This window comes from Gasterosteus aculeatus, chromosome 9, assembly GCF_964276395.1.
Source record: "Gasterosteus aculeatus chromosome 9, fGasAcu3.hap1.1, whole genome shotgun sequence".
NCBI classification, from domain to species: Eukaryota; Metazoa; Chordata; class Actinopteri; order Perciformes; family Gasterosteidae; genus Gasterosteus; species Gasterosteus aculeatus.
The window spans coordinates 1,826,683-1,841,864 of NC_135696.1; the positions used below are offsets into that span (position 1 = coordinate 1,826,683).

General features: G+C 50.8%; 1 protein-coding gene and 1 non-coding gene across 2 annotated transcripts; one reads left to right on the plus strand and one right to left on the minus strand.

Moving 5' to 3' along the window:
* The first annotated feature begins 3,383 nt into the window (after nt 1–3,383).
* Nucleotides 3,384–14,830, plus strand: klf3 (Kruppel like factor 3 (basic)). Its single transcript, XM_040187322.2, has 6 exons — nt 3,384–3,717; nt 9,688–9,748; nt 10,189–10,717; nt 11,248–11,365; nt 12,890–13,056; nt 13,155–14,830. The coding sequence occupies exons 1-6, from the start codon at nt 3,596–3,598 to the stop codon at nt 13,334–13,336; spliced, it is 1,179 nt and encodes a 392-aa protein (XP_040043256.2). The 5' UTR covers nt 3,384–3,595; the 3' UTR covers nt 13,337–14,830.
* Nucleotides 14,831–15,106: 276 nt separating this feature from the next.
* On the minus strand, nt 15,107–15,178 carry trnap-agg (transfer RNA proline (anticodon AGG)). The gene has a single exon. It is a non-coding gene; the product is annotated as a tRNA-Pro (tRNA).
* Nucleotides 15,179–15,182: the final 4 nt, after the last annotated feature.

A 15,182-nucleotide genomic window follows, 5' to 3' on the forward strand; every position in this document is an offset into this window, starting at 1 on the left:
ACGTCGTGCTACCGGTTGAACGTTTTGTGGGATAGATTTTTATTGCCCTCTTTAAACTGTCTTTCGCGTTCTGCATCAGTAAATCGGCACAGCCTGAGTCAACATGGACTGTTTTCTTTACTGTGAATGCGATCATTTATAATCTTATAAATACACTGCAAAGTGGCTTGTAAGAAGATTCTCTGGGGAGATATGGAGGTGACATATCGTCTCATCTTTCCCCTGAACGGTGGCCAGATGCACCGTAGCGATTAGCTGCGCAGGAACACATACTTCATCGTGTTTTGGATTGGCACCTTGCCAGATCACCCAACGCTGTTTGGAGCAGAGGTGGAATAAGGTTATTAAGAGCACCAGTTGTGTGTCCGTGCAGGGGTCTCACTGAAAACAATGAAGGGGCTGCGTGTTTGTGCCTTGATGAGTAAATCACCTTTCACCAGACAGACACCTTATTACAGGGATTGTTTTTTTTTGTCTGGTTCCAGTTGTGAAGACGCTTTTTGGGGTGTCTTCACAACTGGAACCTCTGATATTGCACACACCTTCCTGGCACACGTTTAGATCAATACTGCAACTGCACACATTCACACTCACACTCTTTTATGTTATATATTTTGTGACGGTTCGGCTCATGACTGCATGAGCACGCATTCTCCAAACACCTGTCATCGCCTGTTCTATTCTGCCGTTGACGTGCAGCTCGTGCTGAGTCGTTACTTTGAACTGGAAAACTCGCGTGTGCATCTCCATCTCCATCTGACCTCGTAAGGCGACGGGGTGTCAGGACGCGTGACGCTGACCTTTGCCCCGCCTGTTGCAGTTGCTCTTAATTTGAGACTATTCTGAATGCACGGATGTTGTGGTCTGTAAAATCTGCAGCTGAGACGTGTTCTCAGTGTTGTTTGTGGGGACTTGGAGGTGCAGAGACGAGTCCGGGCTCTCGCTCCCTGTGTCTGGATTAAATATCTGCGCATCTCAACCGATGTGACAAAAGCAAAAACCCCGTGATGTTCACTTAAAACAACATCTTGAAATGGATTTTCACATACCTTCCTTTTATTCAGCGGAGGCCCCTGAATTAGTTACAAGTTGTTTTTAGCAGCACTTTGCAGCTGATGAATAATGGACGCACATGCCTGCTGAGCCCAATGAGGTGAAAAGTTAAAGCTCCCCCGATTAAAAGAATAAAGAAGTGGCCGCTAACGGCTCTTCACTTGCTGGTTCATGCATGTACCAACTCACACAGACACACACGACGTGAGAATGTACTGTGGGTGTGTGTGTGTGTGTGTGTGTGTGTGTGTGTGTGATACTTGTGGCATCTGGCTTGAATGCAAAGCTTCTATGGCTCATTTCTGCGTGAACATTATCTACCTGCAGATAAATCATGACATCGTACGTAACCTTGGAGAACGAGCAGCGCCTGTCAATCCTCATCATGCGGTATGATGAACGCACCCTGTTGTACCTGTTTGTCAATGTCATGCTTCTAAATGGGGGGGAAACAAAAAGGTTCATGCCCAGGGGAGGAAAAGGGAACACAATGCGAAAGGACCTTTTAACTTCTATTATCTTTCTTGGCGGTTTGTAAAAATAGTCTATAGTACATTAAGGCTCACGGCGCACCGTGCGCATCCACCAGCCCCTCCACCGGGTTCCCAACCTGCTCCCGTGGCGACGGAGCCGCCCTGAGCCCGAGCGGACGCCCGCTTGCACTCGAAAGGCTTCCACCTGCACTGATACAGAGCCCCAGCTTGAAATAACAGCTGTCACATGCCGGCTGCCTTGCTTCAACAGTCCCCCCCCCCCCCTCGTAGCGTCCCTGCACGCAGAGACTGGAGGGACAGATCGCAGGTTGTGCACGCGACGGGTGTGTGTGTGTGTGTGTGTGTCTCCACAAATATGCACAGCAGGAGTTTTCATAAGAAACGGTGTTAATGTGCCAGAAACCAATCAAGGAATGGAAGAGTGCACCCGGCATCTGCGGCGTCACAAACTATTCGGGGGTGACGAAGGTTATCTGGGCGTTATTGGAAGGTTTAAAATAGAAGACAGATGCGGTTGGGCGTGCGTTGGTTCTACGATGGGTCCTTGCCAAAAACGTAACAGGGAATTTGGCTCGAGGCGCCATGATGAAAGATGTTAAGGGACACCTGCCAGCTGATCAATCATCAGCATTCATTCAGGGGGCAGAATAAAACGGAATTACAGTTCAAACTGGGGTGTTGTGCATGCCAGAGAGCAGGTGTCCGGGCGTGAAACAACAAGCACCTGCATAGACCGCGGCCTTCGAAAACACACAGATCAGGCATCTTTATAAACGTACTGTTGCATGATCATGTGTAATCTATGCACTTAATAATTGCACCTAGTAACATTTATGCAGGTCCTCGTGTCGCACCCAGAGCCTCCTGCTTTCTTCAACACACACACACGTCAAACTACGTTGAACTATGTTGGCTAAATTAAATGTACACCGAAATTTAAAAGTACATTTCACTCACATAATGTTTGCACTGGGTGCTGCAATTTCTGATTTGTGTGAGGAAAGAATTTAACTGATGCCTCTCTATGACCTGCTGAGAAAATACTACGTTTATATAATTATTCCCAATGCTTCGGGTGCCGCAGCAACGGATCGGATTAGATCTTCTTCATCAGACGGCCCAGATTCACCCTCAGCCCCGGGAGCAGACCTCCACCTGGCCGCTCCACAGGTCCCCACGCCGAGCCGCCGAAGGCCCTGGGCCGCCATCCCGGAGGGGAGGGAGGCGAGGGAGAAGCAGGACTGCCGCAGTAGAATGAGAGGTTTGGATGAAAGGACTGCTGAGAAAGAGGACCAGTTGTTGTTAACAGGAAATGCCCAATTCAACACAAAATGAAAGCTCTTATTGTACCTTTAATTCAACAAGTTTATTGCTCAACTCGCATTCCTGTCAAGTGTCATATTTATTATAGTGAACATTGAAATGCACTGAGTATTAAACTCACTTTGCACTGGCGTTACACATTAAGATTGTAGTAGTTTGAAAAGTCCCAATTTGTCTCCAAGAAGAGCAAATAGCAGCTTATAGCATATATAACACAACTACAATGGACTCCAGCTTTACGCCCTCCATTATACACAGGTAACAATAGGCATATACTTTCCCTTCCGCTCCGCCAAGTGAGGAATATTAGTACTTAAAGGTTTTATTTCTATTTGTATTATTTAGTTTGTTTTGATAAAGTTGTCTTTCTACACAACATCCGCGCGGCCTCCTCCCTTTTCTCCACCCCGACATTAAAAACGCAGCAGCACAAACACGTGATCACCGGCACGCGCACAAACACACGCGCAAGCCCGCGCGCGCGCGCGCAGCGGGCCACCCCGCCCCGGTCCCGCCCCGCCCCGCCCCGCGGGCCCGACCCCACGGAGAACGCACACAGCCAGACCGGATCATGTGACGGCAATAGTTTCTAAACGACAAAACCCCGGAGAGAGACACACACACGCACGCACGCACTCAGCGGGGGAGCGAGTTTCGTAACTTGGGGAAGTTTGGTGGAGCAATCGGCCGAGCGCACCGCTCCGTTTGCGCCTCTTTTTCCTCGGATGCGAGTGACGCCGCGGAGCGCCGATCGTCGCCTGCGAGCCGCTTCTAAGCGCGTCTGTCCCGCGGACCCGCAGCGGAACCGTCCCCGTCTCCTGGACGCAGACTCTCCGTCCACACAGCAGTAAGTGTGACCCCCCCCCCCCCCCCCCCGTCTGACGCCGCGCTGCGCGCTGTTTTACGCGCGTTAGTGCGTAAAGGAGAGGACGCGGGTGGTTGATCAGCCTCATCGTGGTGCAAAGTTCTTTCTATCGATGTTTGGTCGTGTGTGTCGGATCGATGTGTTTCATCGGGGAGCTTTATTTCGTTTGGTGGATAAATGATGTTCCGGTGGTCTGTAGGGACACGCTGCTATTTATAGCCCGCAGAGCCGTTTATAGAACACCGCGAGGTTTAATTAAATAGTCAAACACAAGATCGTGAGGGAAACGGAGCCGCTTGCTGTCGAGTCATCAGTCAGATCAGCACATCTGCTTTTGTTGGTTTATGCGATTCGCTGTTTTCATTTTAGAAATGACATTTAAATATTGACGATCACCCCGAAATCCGCGAGTCCGAGGTGATAACGTGCACGCGGCTGCATGTGTGTCCTAAATGTATTTAAAATATTACAACAACAACAACAACAACACCGAGGACAAGTTGGGATCATTTGACATTTTTCTCTTGACAACACATCTGAAGCGCTCTGCGTCTCAGCTGGAGGTGCGTGCGTGTGTGTGTGTGTGTGTGTGTGTGTGTGTGTGTGTGTGTGTGTGACAGATGGTCGTCAATGTCACACACACACACACATACGGTGTGGTGACAGGTGTGTGTGTTCAAACAGTCCACCTGAGTTTCTTTGTCATACCTCTGGTTTCTCACACACATCTGTGTGTGTGTGTGTGTGTGTGTGTGTGTGTGTGTGTGTGTGTGTGTGTGTGTGTGTCTCTCCCTGCTTCCTGTGCTTTGTTTCAAGGCTGAGGCTTGCGTCACACATTCCACTTGGCATATGAAGCCCTTATCCTGTTTAGAGCCGGAGTAAGAGGGAAAGAGGAGAAAGAAGGGAGGAGAGAGGGATGTGGATGTGGGGGGTGGAATGAGGGCGACCTCTCTCTCTCCCCCTCTCTCCCCCTCCCCCCCCCTCTCTCTCTCTGCCTCTTTTGTCTTACTTAAAACTCGTCCACCTCTCTAGAAAATTTTGAGAAAAGAGGATGACCTCGTTCTTTATTCATTTGTTAGATATTTGTTTTATTTGAGAATGCCCCCCCCCCCCCCACCTCCCACCTCCCCTCCCATGAATCAACACGCTGATGTTATCTGGTGGAACAAAATGTGCACACACACACACACACACTGCTCAAAGGGCATGTTCCAGGGAACATTAGGGCTAAACATTAAACCCCTGCATGCCGAGGAGCCGGTGGTTTTTCAGTTGGAAGTGAGCACACGTGTGTGTGTGCGTGCGTGTGTGTGTGTGTGTGTGTGTGTGTGTGTGAGAGCTACAGTGGCCCACCCCCTCAAGGCCCCCATGTTTGAGGTTCATTGAAGTTTTGTCATATTTTGGTCAAACCCCACTTAGTTTTCTTCCCCGTTCTTTCCACTTCCACTCTGACATAGTTTGGTCGGAGCGGCTGTTTTCTTTGCCCCCCCCCCCCACACACACACACACACACACACACACACACACACGCACACACACACGTCTCTCCTCATTATTCGGGTAGGGAGATGCAATGTGAGTGTGTCAGGACAGGAAACCGCAGGCCCCCTGCAGCAGCCCCCCCCCCCCCTATTTGGCTTCACTCTGCGACCCATCACCCAGTGTGGAAATAATAACAGTCAGACTAAACTCGGAGGGCTTCCGCTTCTCCCTCTCTCACTCGCTGGCTTTCTCCCCCTCTCCCCCCCCCCCCCCCCCACCTCCTCCCCCGGCCCCCATCCGCTGTCTGGAAAGCCTCAAAAATGTTGCTCTCCTTGATAAGTACGGCTCGAGGTGCTCACACAGGCACTCAGTATTTGAGCCTTGTGTGTCTTTTGTTGACTGTTGTTGTCTTTCGCGTGATGGTGGACCCTCACACCCCCCCCCCCCCCCCTCCTGTTGACGGCCACCTCTGGCTTCCCTCGAGCTCTGCAGGCTGCAATCTGCTGAAGAGGAGGAGCAGGAGAGAGACGCGCGTGTGTGTGTGTGTGTGTGTGTGTGTGTGTGCGCGTGTGCGTGTGTGTGCTTGGAAGGGGGGGTGGGGGCTGAAAGGATGAGGTGGGTCGGTGGCTCAGATGAGCGAATATGAAGCCAGAATGGGAAGTGGGGGCTTCAGCGGGGGGGCCCCAGCGGCCCTTTTTAGATTGAGGGGAGTGAGAGCATGGGAGGCGTTATCAGGGGAGTAGGAAGTGAGGTAAGAGGTTGAAACTAGGGAGCAGGGAGGGACAGTGAGGGGGGGGGGGGGAGTAAAGATGATCTCATCGCCTTGACGACTCACGCGGCCCGATTGAGACGCTGGGTTTGAAGAACAACTTTCGCCGAAGTTTCACGCGAGCGGCGATTTGGGATGAAAGTGGCAGTTGTAGTGTAACCAACGTGAGGTGAGACTGAAGGGGCAGTGTGTGTGTGTGTGTGTGTGTGTGTGTGTGTGTGTGTGTGTGTGTGTGTGTGTGTGTGTGTTCTTGGACAACGCCGTTGTCTGGAGGTTTCTGCTCTCTGGTGATCTCATCATCCTCCAGCCTGTTGCCATTAAACAGAGTTTGTGTGTCCGTGTCTGCTCGAGTGTGTGTGTGTGTGTGTGTGTGCGCGCGTGTGCAATAATTTAGTCCTTTAGTGATTTAGTGTGTATTTTCTGTCGAGCTTGCAGAAACTCTGTGCGGCTGCCGCAAGTGTGTTATGAGTGTGTGTGTGTGTGTGTGTGTGTGTGTGTGTGTGTGTGTGCGCGGTTGAGTCGGCAGCCAAGGACTTCGAGCCACAATATTTTCCGCCCTCAGTCGTGTTGTTTTACATCATTCACAAAGCGTGAGAGGAGAGAAAGCAGCGTGTTCGGACAGACAACAGCAGTGAAGAAGAAGAGGCGTGCGGGAAGATCTGGGTGGGGGGGCGACCTGCGGGTGGAGAAGGAGAGCGGGGTCAGGGAAGTGTTTGCTGAGTGGGGGGTGGAGGGGGGGGGGGGGTACACAGTAGCTCCACTGACCTGAGAAGGACAATATTTGCAGACCGCACTTGACGTGTACAAACACACACACACACACACATTGGTAGGGAGAGAAAATAGTTCCCAACAACTGCAGCTGGAGCTGCTTATTTACAGATAAGCAGCGCGCGCCGGTTCCTTCCCGTCACGGTGGCTGCGACTCCGTCAGAAGGGAGCTGGAGGCTCTCTGGCCGTCCGCTTTCCATCTGCCCGAAAGACATCGTTGTCCTTCCCGCGTGTCCTCATCGACCCCTTACACGGATCAGTGTGACGACTGCCCATCGCCTCCATCAGCGGTCACTTGGTCTGTGGGATGACAAAACTGGGGAGCAGGGAGAGGGTCTGAGGTCCTGAGGTCCTGAGGATCTGAGGTCCTCAGGTCCTCAGGTCCTGAGGATCTGAGGTCCTGAGGATCTGAGGTCTTGAGGGTCTGAGGATCTGAGGTCCTGAGGTCCTGAGGGTCTGAGGTCCTGAGGTCTTCTTCCGTGCAGCGTGTCGTTGGAGTTACGGCCCCCTTCAGGGAAAGGGGGCGGCTCATAAAAAAGACTTGCTTTAAGTCAGGGCTACTTTTTGATTGACGGGTCGCTAGCCTACCGGAGACGTGCGTCTCCACCAAAGTGTCCCTCCTCCAGAGTCACTGCCTATTTTGTTTTTTTTAACCGCCGCCAACTTGGATTTGCGTTGCGTAGTCACACTATCGTAGTTGAGGCTTTAAAACAGTCCCATAAAACAACAAATGACATCATATAGTTTCTGCTTTTTGCCCTGTGCCTCATTTACCCTCTGCTGCCCCGCTCGTTATCACTTTATATTCTTTGACTTACAGATATTATATTTGATCATCTGATAAAAATGGTGCTTTCCGTCGCTGACGTGTGCCTTTTAGTGCATCGCTATTAGGACCAATAACGGGACAGACACGGCCAGGGGACAGACACGGCCAGGGGACAGACACGGCCAGGGGACAGACACGGCCAGGGGGACAGACACGGCCAGGAGACAGACACAGCCAGGGGACAGACACGGCGAGGGGACAGACACGGCCAGGGGACAGACACGGCGAGGGGACAGACACGGCCAGGGGACAGACACGGCCAGGGGGACAGACACGGCCAGGAGACAGACACAGCCAGGGGACAGACGCGGCGAGGGGACAGACGCGGCCAGGGGGACAGACACGGCCAGGGGGACAGACACGGCCAGGAGACAGACACGGCCAGGGGACAGACACGGCGAGGGGACAGACACGGCCAGGGGACAGACACGGCGAGGGGACAGACACGGCCAGGGGACAGACACGGCCAGGGGGACAGACACAGCCAGGGGACAGACGCGGCCAGGGGGACAGACACGGCCAGGAGACAGACACAGCCAGGGGACAGACACGGCGAGGGGACAGACACGGCCAGGGGGACAGACACGGCCAGGGGACAGACACGGCCAGGGGGACAGACACGGCCAGGGGACAGACACGGCCAGGGGACAGACACGGCCAGGGGACTTCCACGCAGGGCCCGTTGAATGAACTGCGTCCGTAGGAACAATGCCTTTTTACGCTGAGCCTCATACCTGTGTGTGTGTGTGTGTGTGTGTGTGTGTGTGTGTGTGTGTGTGTGTGTGTGTGTGTGTGTGTGTGTGTGTGTGTGTGTGTGTGTGTGTGTGTGTGTGTGTGTGATCCACAAGCACAATGGAGCCTTTGCTTGACCTGCCGTTGAACTACAACACAATACAAAACCCAGATTAGAATACACGCCCACTAACACACGCACACGTACACACACACACACACACACACACACGTACACACACACACACACACGGGCCCCACCTGACTGTCTTTGTTTCTTTGGTGCCAGGCGGGAGGGTGAGGCGGCAGTTGTCATGTTCACACCCTTCCTGATCCAGCGAGAGAGCATCCTGCTCTGCTATTGGTCTGCTACCGTGTGTGTGTGTGTGTGCGTGTGTTTGTGTGTGTGTGTGTGTGTGTGTGTGTGTGTGTGTGTGCAGAGGTGTGATGGCCGGTGTTCTTTCCCATTTGTTAATAATTAAAGGCTAACTTGTCTCCAGACTGTGGACTTTAATCCGGACACACACACACACACACACACACACACGCCCACATAAACACAGTCATCCAGCTGCACCGGCCATTCCAAGCCACAGTAACTGAAACCAACTCTGAAACCTCACGTGCTTTTGATCCAAACATGCGACGGACCTCATCGGGTGGTGTGCGTGTGCGTGTGCGTGTGCGTGTGTCTTTGACGAGGCCTTTCGGCCTGTTGCAAAGTTGTCTGTCCGGTCAGGTGAACAAGTGAGCAGGAGGAGCTTCAGCTTTAGGTTCCTAAAAGCAGAGAGGAGAAGACGCGTAAAGGGTCGGACAGATCGAGGTGTTTGTCTGAAGTGATTTACTACCTGGGTCTATGACACGCATGCTCTCTAAACGTGTCACATGTTTTTGAGGTCCAACATGGCCACGATTCACAGAACAAGTGCAGAGGCTGGAGAAATTGAGTGTGTGATTTATAAATGAATCACAGCTTATGAAGCACAAACATGTTTGCTCTCTATGATGTGGAGACATTGAAAACCCACTGACCTTATTTATCCTTTTATCTCTCTCCCAGTTTGGGAACCACCACACTATCAGTCATATTCTTACTTTAAAGAAGAATATAATAATAATAATAATAACAATAAAATGATGTATGTATATTGATGTGATGGCAAAGAGACTGCATGTATACTTTTACTTTGTGTTTTTTATCACACTTACTGAATACATTTTTAAATTTACATTTTAAAAATTAAAGCATGAGATTACTGACCACAGCTGGTGATTACTGGTTTCTATGTTAGAAATGTGTGTGTTCATTTTGTTACGTGTGTTCTAAGCGCGTGCGCTGACCGCTGCGTGTCTGCGTTTTATTTTGTAGGAGCCTGTTCTGCGCAGCCATGCTGATGTATGACTTCCCTCTGAAGACGGACATGGAGACGGTAAGGCCTGTGCGCGCGTGTGTGCATGCTCTCACCATGCCCGGGCATGTTTAATGCCATGCAGTAACTGACACACACACACACACACACACACACACACACACAAACACACACTCAGGCTACGTGTCTAGACCGACGTCTAGTTCCCACATTCCAGCTCTTCCTGGACAAACATGTTGCTGTACACTGGATATTTGCATACAATGATAACAAAGACTGCCGGCTAATGGACACACACACACACACACACACTGCACTCTGAGACATAACAGTTATCTCGCCACCGAGCGGCGTTGGGACTTTCTGGCTGGCTGCAGTTGTTTGTGCAGCAGAAAGTTGTTTTCCACGTTGTTCAGCGCAGGAAGGAAATTTCAAATAGCTCTTTTGTCCCCCGCTGCCACTTCCTTCATCTGCGTTCTCCCTCCTTCCTCCTCCCACAGTCGTTCTACTCGCCGTTGGTGAAAACCACGGAGCCGTACGGAGTGATCTTCTCCCACCCGGCCCACATCTACCACGCGGCGCACATGCCCGCCTTCGCCCAGCACCACGCGCCCAGCCACCTGCCGCACGCGCAGCTGGAGCCCGTGGACCTGTCGGTCAGCAAGCGCTCCTCCGCCACCTCCTCCCCGCCCTGCTCCTCCTCCTCCTCCTCCGCCTCCTCCTCCCCGGCCTCCTCGCGGAGCTCTCCGCCCTCCCCCTACAGCCGCCCCTCCCCCCGCTGCGCCACGCCGCACGCCCGGCTGCGCTCCCCGCCGGCCGCGTCCTCGCTGCCCTACTCCGCCATGGTGACCCGGCTGATCGGCCCGGGGTCCGGAGTCCTCCAGGAGTCGGGGGTCATGATGTCCCCCGTCATGTTGCCCCTGTCCGTCCTCTACCCGCCGCCACTGCACCTGCACCAGTCGATAATGGTGAGCTCGCCCGTCAGCGGCGACGACGACCATCATCATCGGAGCAGAGAGCACAAGACAGGTGAGGCCTCAATTATTGTTTAATGTCTACAGGTCATTTTTTACCCTTTGTTGTACTTAATTATTAATATATTGCAATTACGTGATCATTTCTGACATTAATTATCACGGCGTATGTGTTGCTTGAGTCTGTGAACCGGCCATTCAGGAAGACCTTTTTTTTAAAAATAAAAGGCCATAATTACACATTGCATTACACACACATCAGTGTGTGAGAGCTGGCAGCTTTCGTGAGAAAGAAAAAAACTGCTTAATTGAACGTTTTTTTTTTCTTTGTGAAAATGCAGAAGTGCTTTTCACAATATCAGTTGAGTCTAGTTTAGAACCACATTCTGTGGTCAGACGCCGGTCACTGCGATTCACAGAGGTCACTATACCTAACTTCTGTATTTCTTAACCGTGGTTCACAAGGGGGGGGGTAGTTGGGTAATGTTCCTCCGTAGAGGCTTAGATGATTTCTAAAAGACAAATAACAGATGATAGAAACAAAAAGAAGAAAAATCCTGACCGACAATTCGTATTCCCCCACAGGTCACTGCGGCGACCTGCACGAGCCAATCAAAACGGAGCCCCGCTCTGAGCTCGCGCACGACCTCAACGGCGGCCACGAGACGAAGTCGTCCGTCATCAGGATACCACACGAGCACGGGTGAGACATGTCGAAAGCGACGCCGCGCGTTTTCACACGTCTGTCTGCTGCGGCGCTTCCCCTCCGCCTCGCGAACGTGACTCAATCCAGTAACCGTAAAGTAAGAATACCACCAAGCGTTCGCTGACATGATACTTTTGAGCACAGTTTTTAGGGATTTTTTCTCGAATGGCGTTTTTCGATTTGTGACGGGTTATTTCTCGAGTGCACAAACGGTACCAACGAACTCCCCCCGACTTATTCTCACGACGCGTCGGGATTCCTTTCTCACCGGCCGTCTGTCAACTTCCTGCTGTCCTCTCTCTCCATTTAAATGGCCTGGTTTCCTCTCCTCGCTTCCTCTGTGGGAATGCGGGCGAGCGGAAGTCGACTTGGGAGAAAACAAAAGGGGACGGCGACGCGGCACGTGGACGCGCCCCCCCCCCTCATCTCTCCGGTCAGCCACCTGTGATGTAACCTCCACCTCCACATCACTCTGCACTTCCTGTATTGAGTTCTTTAAAGGCACTCATTGTACTGCATCTGCCGCTCCTTCCTCCTCCTCCTCCTCCTCCTCCTCCTCCCGTCGTCATCTCTTTTGGTTTGTTCTCCTTCAGCAGAATAACTGCTTTTTCTCCCTCTAAGGAATAATTGCATGTGGGTTGTGCATGTCATGGTGAGGGAACGCCGCTGTAGTCATCAGGGCGGTAACCATCACACCGTGAGCGGGAAATAATAATTGGTCCCTCGGGGGGAGAAAACGAGGGGCGTGTCCACGTCTGTCATCGCCGCTCCTCTCAAAAGACAATGTTAATATTCCACCGGAAATGTTGACAACGTTGTCCAACAGCCTGTGTGTGTGTGTGTGTGTGTGTGTGTGTGTGTGTGTGTGTGTCCAGGGGGATTTTCTGCACATTCCTTTCACACTGAACTAATCTGTGAGGGATTCATATCTCAACACTTGACACCTGCTCCTCGCCCACACACACACACACACACACACACACACACACACACACACACACACACACACACACACAGTTTAATTATACCAGACAGAAAAGTCTTTGTTTTTTTCCCTCGTAAAACACCAGAGGACCTCCATTCATATCTGCTGTGCTCATTTGTAGTTCCACAGAAGAGCTTTTCTCTCACACAGCGGGAGTGTTGATGAAACCTCATCTCCTCGAGTCTCACAAAGTTCCATCTAAATAGGCCATTTATAACACATGTATCCACTTCTTTACTCCACTTCGTGGTGTCACATTCTGGGGAAATAACCGTTGGCAGGTTCGGTGAGGTCATGGGGGTTGACGGGACAATAGGAGAGGCGTGGCAGAGGGGGGCGGGGGGGGGGGTGTTATTTGATCAACTTCCTTACTGGAAGGACTCTCTTATTGCATCACAGGAGCAGCCGCAACCAAATGAACGTTGCATCAGGTTGCGGGTTGAGCGCCGTTGGGTTGTCGGGCTGACGCCCTCTCGTGGTCCACCGCGGAGGGAGACGCGCGACTTAACCGCTGTCCTCTCTCCGCGTCCTCTCAGGTGCAACAACCCGTCCGTCATAGTCCATTCGGGCGCCCAGCATCCGCCCCCCGTCGAGTCCCCGGACACGCTGAAGAAGCGACGGATCCACCGCTGCGACTTCAACGGCTGCAACAAAGTGTACACCAAGAGCTCCCACCTCAAGGCGCACCGCAGGACGCACACCGGTGAGGGCCGCACGCACGCGCTTACGCGCTCGCTCGACTTTCCACATGTCGCCGTGACTCATTTCTCTCTCTCTCTCTCTCTCTCCCTCCACGCGCAGGCGAGAAGCCCTACAAGTGCATGTGGGAGGGTTGCACGTGGAAGTTCGCCCGTTCGGACGAGCTGACGAGACACTTCCGGAAGCACACGGGGGTCAAGCCGTTCCAGTGCCCCGACTGCGAGCGCAGCTTCTCCCGCTCCGACCACCTGGCGCTACACAAGAAGCGCCACCTTCTGGTGTGAACCAGAACCACCCCGGACTGTACCGCTTGACCCGAGGCCGTCGCGCGCAGTCCTGCGGATTTATCGTCCCCCCCCCTCAGACACTTTAACAGAGAGGAGAGGCCGCTGCACATCAGCCGGCCTGAGATGCAGCGCCCCCCTGTGGCCGGAGAACCCAACTGCACCGACGCCGTCTCTGCCTCACACGGCACGCTCACATCAGCTCCCATACACAGGTTGTTCGCTACGTAGGCCAATATAATGTGAAACTCCAGAATGTACCATAGCTCACCTACTGTGCATCGTGTCATACACGCTTCAGCCTCACCTGTGGCATGGCGCCCAAGGCTGGCGCCTCCTCCTTCACGGACCACCACATCCAAACTGCACCCACCTGATCTGCCTCTGCAAAAACACACCTGTAAAAGGACTTGTAAAAACACACACCTGGGAAGGAAACAGGTCGCCAAATGTTTTAAACGAGGGAACACGTGCACTTAATAAAAGCAGCCTCGGTTCGCTGTGCTTTTTTCGGGAATTTGGGTTGAAAAAAGAAACGTAGGACCTGGGTCTCGTTCAATGTCAGAGTGAAGTGTTTTTTTTATGTTTTTATTCAGAAATGTGAACGTTGCTGCACAGGGGCATTATTATTAGCAAGGAAAAGACACCACTTGGTTGGTTTAAGGGTAGAAGCAATTATAGGTCTTATATCAAGTTTAATGATTTTTTTGTGGGAAATGCAAAGGGGAGACATTTTATCTTTGTCACATAATGTTTAAAGATGTATAACATTGATTTGAACAGTTTTCTTAAGAGGTGGGGTCATTAGATATATTCTGCTACACTGTCACCTTTTTAGAGCCCAACATTTACAGCACAAAAAGGAAATAGTTCTGCTCAATGCATCTTTGTACATGTCTCCAATGTGCACTTTATATATATATATATATATATGTGTGTATATATAAAGTATCAGACCCTATATACACATTCAGAACATTCCCAAAGCGAAACATTTTCTAATCAAATATTCTATCCGCCTGCTGGTCAGTTTGATCGGAAATATTTAACTTAAGTCTTTCTGATCATGTAATACAGAAGATGTGATCATTTTTCTTCTACACGCATGTACGCTCATAAACACACATCGAATGTAGCGGCTATAGTGATTTGCATTTTGCCCCTTGATCTTCTTCGCGGTTTTTACTTTGTTTTTGTATTTCTGAAAATATAAGTTGTAATATATATATATTTTATAATTGATTATTAGACCGAAAGGGCAATTAAAGGTTTTTTATTAAGCATGATTTTGATACTCATAATAATGGATATACATTTCTATAATGTTCTGTCTATAATAAACCCAATAAACCTTTTAATCTAAGCGTTGGCAATTCAAAGGGAACATGTTAAACTGTGAACATATAACTGCACATGTTTATATGAAATTTTAGCATTTATTTTAAGAAAGAATATTCATACCACTTAATAAACGTATTGGTAATACCTGCAGAATGAAGGGCTGTGTCTTCAATTATTTATGGGTTATTAATCTCTGTGTGTGAACTTTATCCTTTGCAGCTGTAATCCTCTGAATTTACTAATAAAGGATTACTTATTTCTAAATTATGATTTGATTTGTTATTCAGAATTCGAAAAGCCTTGTTGCGTATCAAGCACGTCTCTTTAATCAGTACCTTGCTAAAAAGATTGTATTCATGTAAGATTCTAATCAAAATGAATTGTAATCGGCCTTAGTAATTTCTATAATGTGATATATGTTAAAAGCGTGGGCTCGTCCGGGATTTGAACCCGGGACCTCTCGCACCCTAAGCGAGAATCATACCCCTAGACCAACGAGCCGCGG

What these genes read in the sequence shown, in the direction of transcription:
- klf3 (XM_040187322.2), top strand. Translation starts at nt 3,596, where the DNA reads ATGCGAGTGACGCCGCGGAGCGCCGATCGTCGCCTGCGAGCCGCTTCT. An exon ending in AGGATACCACACGAGCACGG is followed by an intron (nt 11,366 to 12,889) that starts GTGAGACATGTC and finishes GCGTCCTCTCAG; the next exon opens with GTGCAACAACCCGTCCGTCA. An exon ending in GCACCGCAGGACGCACACCG is followed by an intron (nt 13,057 to 13,154) that starts GTGAGGGCCGCA and finishes CTCCACGCGCAG; the next exon opens with GCGAGAAGCCCTACAAGTGC.